The sequence below is a fragment of the Lichenostomus cassidix genome, chromosome 11 (assembly GCF_008360975.1).
Source record: "Lichenostomus cassidix isolate B80296 chromosome 11, HeHo_3.0, whole genome shotgun sequence".
Classification (NCBI taxonomy): domain Eukaryota; kingdom Metazoa; phylum Chordata; class Aves; order Passeriformes; family Meliphagidae; genus Lichenostomus; species Lichenostomus cassidix.
The window spans coordinates 1,023,624-1,030,633 of NC_139492.1; the positions used below are offsets into that span (position 1 = coordinate 1,023,624).

Here is a 7,010-nt window from a genome sequence, read left to right on the forward strand (position 1 = left end):
GGGGGTTGGATCTGTGGGGCAGTGCATGAGGGCTTCCCCAAAGCCTCCCCTGAGTGGGACTGGCTGGAGGGCCTGGACAGTGTGGGTTTCTCCTGTCCCCCCCACCCAGGAGCCGCAGACAAGTAGTACCTGGACAGCAATAAATTTATTAAGTATTCAAAAAAAATAATAAGACACGAACCAGTAAAAAATGAAAAGGGGGGAGGTAGGAAGTGGGGCTAGGGGCCGAGCCGGCTCAGGGGGGAACAGGGTCAGGAGACACTGAGGGGATGGCAGGGGGAGCAGCACCTGGGGGGCGCAGCAGCGCGAAGCCGGGGGGGCTGCGGGCAGTGTCGGGGGCGGCGTCGGGCATCACTTGGCGCCCTGCGCCTCCGACTCCTCCTCGTCGTCCTCGTACATCTCGCCCTCCTCCTCGGCTGTGGCGTCCTGGTACTGCTGGTACTCGGACACCAGGTCATTCATGTTGCTCTCGGCCTCGGTGAACTCCATCTCGTCCATCCCCTCACCCGTGTACCAGTGCAGGAAGGCTTTGCGGCGGAACATGGCTGTGAACTGCTCCGAGATGCGCTTGAAGAGCTCCTGGATGGCTGTGCTATTCCCGATGAAGGTGGAGGACATCTTCAGCCCCCGCGGTGGGATGTCACACACGGCCACCTTGACATTGTTGGGGATCCACTCCACAAAGTAGGAGCTGTTCTTGCTCTGGATGGCCAACATCTGTTCGTCCACCTCCTTCATGGACATGCGGCCACGGAAGACGGTGGCCACGGTGAGGTAGCGGCCATGGCGGGGGTCACAGGCTGCCATCATGTTCTTGGCATCAAACATCTGCTGGGTGAGCTCAGGCACAGTGAGGGCGCGGTACTGCTGGCTGCCACGCGCCGTCAGCGGGGCAAAGCCCGGCATGAAGAAGTGCAGCCGCGGGAAGGGCACCATGTTGACAGCCAGCTTGCGGAGGTCAGCGTTGAGCTGGCCAGGGAAGCGCAGGGAGGTGGTGACACCACTCATGGTGGCCGAGACAAGGTGGTTGAGGTCGCCATAGGTGGGGGTGGCCAGTTTGAGGGTGCGGAAGCAGATGTCATACAGAGCCTCGTTGTCGATGCAGTAGGTCTCATCCGTGTTCTCCACCAGCTGGTGGATGGAGAGCGTGGCGTTGTAGGGCTCCACCACCGTGTCCGACACCTTGGGGGATGGCACCACGCTGAAGGTGTTCATGATGCGGTCGGGGTACTCCTCCCGCACCTTGCTGATGAGGAGGGTGCCCATGCCCGAGCCCGTGCCCCCGCCCAGCGAGTGGGTCAGCTGGAAGCCCTGCAGGCAGTCGCAGTTCTCACATTCCTTCCGCACCACGTCCAGCACCGAGTCCACCAGCTCGGCCCCCTCCGTGTAGTGCCCCTTAGCCCAGTTGTTCCCGGCACCGCTCTGCCCTGGGAAAAGAGACTCCGATGGCCGCTGGCCCCCCACGCCCGCGCCCGAGGGGAGCGGGGAGAGAGGATCAGGGCAGGGACCGGCCGCTGCCGCCGGCAGCACCGGGGAGATCTGACGCCGGGGCGGGGTGGGAAGCGGGAACCGCAGAGGTTTGGCGGCGTGCCGGCAGTGCCGGGCCCCGCGGCGCGGGAGGGGTGCGCCCGCCGAGTGCCCCAGGGAGGGCGACAGGCCGGGCGGGTCCGAGGATGCAGGGGCTGGGCGGAACATCGGGGGACAGTGCACCCCTCCCTCCCCGGGGACCTACCAAAGATGAAGTTGTCAGGGCGGAAGAGGTGGCCAAAGGCACCCGAGCGCACGCTGTCCATCGTTCCCGGCTCCAGGTCCACCAGGATGGCGCGAGGCACATACTTGTGAGCTGAGAGAGACACCATGATGGGAGGGGACCTGCCACAGCCCCCCATCCTGGCCCCAGGGGTGTTTCCCAACACCCTGCAGGGTCCCACGGGGCTGAGTGCATAGGTCGTGTTCTCCCCAAATCCCAGGGGTTCATGGGGTGGGTGCATGTCTCATGCCCCTGCAAACACTGGGGTCACATGCTGTGGGTGCACATGTGTGCCCCCCGTTCCTTTTCTGGGCCCCATGGGCTGGCTATGTGTGTCATGTTGTGTCCCCCACACACCACAGGATCCCACATGTGTGGTGTCCCCCCACCACCACAGTGTCCCACGGGGTGGGTGCATATGTCATGTCCCCACCCAAACTATAGGGTCCCATGAACCTAGAGGCACTGCAGGGTCTGAGGGGGTGAGTCTCTCCCATGCCAGAGGGTGTCTGCCCTCCCCGGGTGCAGCAGGGCTGGGGTGCAGGTGTATGTGACCCCTCCCAAATCACAGGGTGACATCAGGTGGGTGTACAAGTCTGCCCCCCTCGGGGTCTCACAGGGTTGGGTGCACATGTCATGCCCCTCCCACACCAAAGGGTCCCCTGGAACTGGGTGCACGTGCCTGCCCCCGCCACACCTCCATGGAGTGGGTGCCTCTATCTGCCCCCCTCCCCGCCCCACCAGACCCAGCTCCTGCTGCACTGGGGGCCAGAGTGGGGTCCCACCCCCCAGCCCAGGGTGGGGTGCCAGGCTGCCCTGCCTGGGGGGCGTTCCTTGGGGGGATCGCTTACAAGAGGCCTCATTGTAGTAGACACTGATGCGTTCAAGCTGCAGGTCCGAGTCCCCCACGTAGTTGCCGCTGGGGTCGATGCCGTGTTCGTCGCTGATCACCTCCCAAAACTGGGAAGGACGAGGAGCTCAGCAGGGCGGGAGGCACTGGAACACCCCCAGACCCCAGGGCACCAGGATCCTCCCGTCCCTAGGCAGGGCTGGGTGGGGCAAGAGGCACTGGGACACCCCAAACACTGAAATCCCCGGGCAGGGAGGGGCGGGGGGCACCAGGACTCCCAAAAAACCCCTGGGCAGGTCTCAGCGGGGCGGAAGGAACCGGGATCGCCCAATCCCCGGTCAGGGCTCGGCGGGGCGGCGGGTACTGGCATCCCCCAAACACCCAAAATCCCGAGCAGGGAGTGGGGTATCAGAAATCCTCAAACCCCGGGACAGGGCTCAGGGGAGCGGGGGGCAGAGGGATCCCCCAAACACCCAAAATGCCGAGCATAGCGAGGGGCACCCCCAAGCCCCGGGCGGGGCTCAGAACGACGGGGGGCATCGGGATCCCCTAAACCCCGGGCGGGGCTCAGCAGGGCGGGGGGCACCGGGACCCCCAGCCGGCGGGCGGGGCGCGGCGCGGGCGCTGTCCGCGGTGCTGACGGACAAAGGCGGAGGGGCGGGGCGCTTTGTCCTCCCGGTGCGGCGGGAGGGGGGGAGGGTAGCGCAGGGGAGGGGGAGCGGGTCGGTCTTTGTCCGCCGCCCGGCTCCGCCGCGGCGGGCGGGGCGGGGCGGCGCCGCCGTTACCTTGGCGCCGATCTGGTTGCCGCATTGCCCCGCCTGGATGTGGACGATCTCCCTCATGGTGCGGCCGGGCCGGAGCGGAGCGGGACGGGAGCGGGCTGGGGCCGGGAGCGGAGCGGCACCGGAGCGGAGCGGCACCGGGAGCGCGGGGGGAGGCGCGGCCGCCGCCGCATCCTTTATAGGCTCCCGCCGCCGCACCGGGCCGGCCGCTGACGTCACCGCCGCCCGCAGCCAATCAGCGGCCGCCGCCGCAGAGCCGCAACAGCCCTGCGGCACCGGCACCGCCCGCCCCGCCCCGCCCCGCCCCGCCCGGCCCCGCCCGCCGCCACGCCCCGCCGCGGCGGAGCGGGGACCCCCGGCACCCGCGGGGGGCACGGCCGAGGGAGCACCCCCTGCACCCGAGGGGAGCGGGGACACCCCGGGACCCGTGGGGAGAACCCTGGGACCGCCCGGCGGCGGCAGGAGCATCCCGGGGAGGCAGCGGCGGCGGGGCGGGGGGATACGCACGGGACACCCCTCCCAGCCGTGTCCCGTAACGGGGAGGGGTAGGGACGGGGTACGGGGGGCCACGCTGGGGGTGCCGATGGCCGGTCGCCCCCGCGGGACCGGGCACAGTGCCGGTGCCGGGGTGGGCGGCGATGGGCGCGGCCCGAGAACAAAGGCGACGGTGATGGGCCCTTTGTCCGGGGGCGGCCCGGTGGGGTCCAGCCTCCCGCAGCCCCGCCGATCCCTCCCGGTTCCCGCCGGTCCCCACTGGGAGCAAGTGACCCGGCGGGACCGGGAGGGACCTCTCCCCCCGGGGGTCTCCGGGGCTGCCCGATGTCAGCCACAGCGTCACTGCAAAGAGCCTTTATTGGGAACCGCGAGTCCCTCGCCCGGACTGGGGCACCCCGCGGCTTGTCCCATCCGTCCGTCAGTCCGTCCATCTGTCCGTTTCGGGCGGGGGTGGCTGTGCCGGTACCGTGTCCCACTGCCTACCAGGAGCACATCACCACCTCCCGCAGCGTCCGCCGGAGCTCCTGGCTCCTGAAGGCGTAGATGAGGGGGTCAATCACTGAGTTACAGATGATGAGGATGAGGAAGAGGTTGAAGTAGCTGAAGAAGCAGGTGCAGAAGGGGTTGGTGGGACAGGTGACAATGAGGATGAGGTGGAAGAAGAAGGGCCCCCAGCAGATGAAGTAGACGCCCAGGAGGATGGTGAGGGTGACAGCACCCTTCAGGCTGCCACCACGGTGGGTGGTGGGTGGTTTCTGCTGGCAGGTGATGCTGTGGAGGTGGTGGCGGGCCAGGGCGAACATGTGGATGTAGAGCACCAGCATGAGAACCAGCATGAAGAGGAAGAAGCTGATGAGGCAGAGTAGGACGGTGTTGCTGTGGTAGTAGGTGATCAGGACAGTGCTGGAGATGGTGCTGACCAGCCAGATGCTGACCATGGTGACCACGGCCCTCTGCAGCGTCATGATGCTGTGGTAGCGCAGGGCATAGAAGATGGTGATGTAGCGGTCAATGGCGATGACCCCCAGGAAGGAGAGGGAAGACACAACGGAGCTGCAGATGAGCACATCGATGATGCTGTCCATGTGGCGGACAATGCTGGGGCGCATCACCAGCACGCCGTGCTCCAGCAGCAGCATGAAGAGCATCTCTGCCATGTTGCTGATGCTCACCAGCATGTCGGACACCGCCAGGCAGCAGATGAAGTAGTAGGTGGGTGAATGCAGGTTCCTGTTCTTCAGGATGGCAGCCACCACCAGCAGGTTCTCCACCAGGCTCACCAGCCCCAGCGCCAGGAAGAGCTCGTTGGGAATGTCCAGCCCCTGGCACCAGCCACCGCTGGCCGCGACCATGGCATTACTCTGGTTGCCCTCGCTGGCGTTCCAGGGCTCGCGCAGCAGACGCAGGGGGGCCAGCGTCGACATGGCCCCCTCCTCAGCCCCGGGGCCCCCCGTGGCACCCGCACAGCCCCCGAGCCCCCGCCGCACCCCGCCAGCTCTCCCACAGCGCCTGGCGGCGAGGCCGAAGGGATGCGCAGGAACTGGGGACCGGAGGCGTGGGGTGTGCCGGGGGTGGCGTGTGCCCGCTGGGACCCCCCGGTGTGGCTGCAGCCCTCTGTGCCAGCGCTGCTCGGCGTCCTGTGCCTGCCGGCCCAGGGTGCTGAGGAAGAAAGGGCCCTTTCTCTGCCCCACTTTAAAGCCGGCTCCCGCAGCTCCTCCCCGAGGAGGGTGGGCACCTGCATGATTGAGGCACCCCAGCAGTGAGGGGGGCCACTGCCAAGCCCAGGACTCACAGACCCCCAGGATGGCCCTGAGGAACTCGACTGCTTGGGATCACCATGTGCCCAGGGGTCTCAAATGCCCTGGGGTGGTCCATGCATCACTGGAGTCATGCACCTTGAGGGGGGATGCCAGAGGGGTCCTCTGTGCCCTGGGGGACCGTGCACCTTGGGGTCCCCATGTATTCTGAGGTCCTGTGTCTGCAGGGGAGACCCCTGCACCCTGGGGGCCTGCGTGTCTTGAGGGTCCCATATGCCCTGCAGGCCTCTGTGTCCTATGGGAGTCAATGTGCCCTGCAGGACTCGTGTTTTGGGGGGTTCCATCATCTGCTGTGGGTGTCATTCACACGCCCTGAGGTGTCCACCCACCTTAGGGACCCCTGTAGGATCCTCCCCACTGCACGACCCAAGCTGTCCCACACACTGGGACTGGGAGGGGTTCTATCCCCATGGCCCCAGGGAAGATGTTTCACCATGGGGGAGGCATGGGATCAGATAGGAATGGTCAAAGGCACGATTAAATGGGATGCTGCAGAGCCCAGTGCCGGAGGGATGCCAGGCAGGCTGGGGGAGGACAGAACCCATCTGACCATCATGTGCCTTAGGTCCCTGTTGATGCCTGGAGCTGCGCGGTTGCCAAAGAGCCATTCACAACTTCACGGAAAGGCTGATCCCACGGTTATCTACTTCCGTTGGGAAGCCCTTCCCTCTGGCATGGATGAAAATGGTTCAGCTGCACACACTGGGAACAGGGTCCCAGGCTGCCACAGTGCCAAATTACAGAAATTGGGATCCCCAAATTACAGGGATTGGGGTCTCATGGGATTTGGATGAGCCAGGGGGACATGGAGCCAGGGTGGGCTGGCTTGAGACCCAGGGTCTGCACCCAGCCCACCCACCTCAGCTACACCCCCCAGGGAGGCAACACAGCAGAACCAGGGCTTTATTCCACATATTCACCATTACTCAGCAAAAATAAAAAAAAAAAGGAAAAAAAGCTTTATGGGAACAAGGATGAGTTAAGGTTTGACAGTGGCTTACCTCGATCCTGGCTCAAGAAGGTGAAGGTGGGGGAATAAAGATAAACAAAGAGCGGGGGGAAGATTTCTTCTCCAAACATGATTAAAAGGCTGAAAAAGCTGCTCCATGCACAATTTTAATGGCACAGGGGACCCCGAGACCTTTGCGAGGTTCAGTGTAGTAAGGGTGCAGAGTGTTTTATGAAGGGAAGGAAGCTCCAGGCTGTGGGAAGCACAAAGGAGCTGAAGGAGAGGGCAGTAAAATCCTTCTGGGAATTAAGGACAAGAGCCAGGAGAAGAACAGGGAGGGGAATGAGATGGGAATTGTGTGTCGAGG

General features: G+C 65.1%; 2 protein-coding genes across 2 annotated transcripts; both read right to left on the minus strand.

Moving 5' to 3' along the window:
* Positions 1-126: 126 nt before the first annotated feature.
* On the minus strand, positions 127-3,546 carry TUBB3 (tubulin beta 3 class III). The gene is made up of 4 exons (XM_085071307.1): positions 3,386-3,546; positions 2,602-2,710; positions 1,733-1,843; positions 127-1,427 (listed from the first exon to the last, which is right to left on the minus strand). The coding sequence occupies exons 1-4, from the start codon at positions 3,440-3,442 to the stop codon at positions 352-354; spliced, it is 1,353 nt and encodes a 450-aa protein (XP_084927433.1). The 5' UTR covers positions 3,443-3,546; the 3' UTR covers positions 127-351.
* Positions 3,547-4,356: 810 nt separating this feature from the next.
* On the minus strand, positions 4,357-5,301 carry MC1R (melanocortin 1 receptor). The gene has a single exon (XM_085071311.1). It carries the CDS (start codon positions 5,299-5,301, stop codon positions 4,357-4,359), a length of 945 nt encoding a protein of 314 aa, XP_084927437.1.
* Between the last annotated feature and the right edge of the window lie 1,709 nt (positions 5,302-7,010).

Bases quoted from the DNA above. Each gene is read 5' to 3' on its own strand.
- TUBB3 (XM_085071307.1), bottom strand. From the start codon at position 3,442: ATGAGGGAGATCGTCCACATCCAGGCGGGGCAATGCGGCAACCAGATC. The intron at 2,711-3,385 runs GTAACGGCGGCG...CGTCCTTCCCAG, and splicing joins GCAACCAGATCGGCGCCAAG to TTTTGGGAGGTGATCAGCGA. The intron at 1,428-1,732 runs GTAGGTCCCCGG...CTCTTTTCCCAG, and splicing joins CCCTGACAACTTCATCTTTG to GGCAGAGCGGTGCCGGGAAC.
- MC1R (XM_085071311.1), bottom strand. From the start codon at position 5,301: ATGTCGACGCTGGCCCCCCTGCGTCTGCTGCGCGAGCCCTGGAACGCC.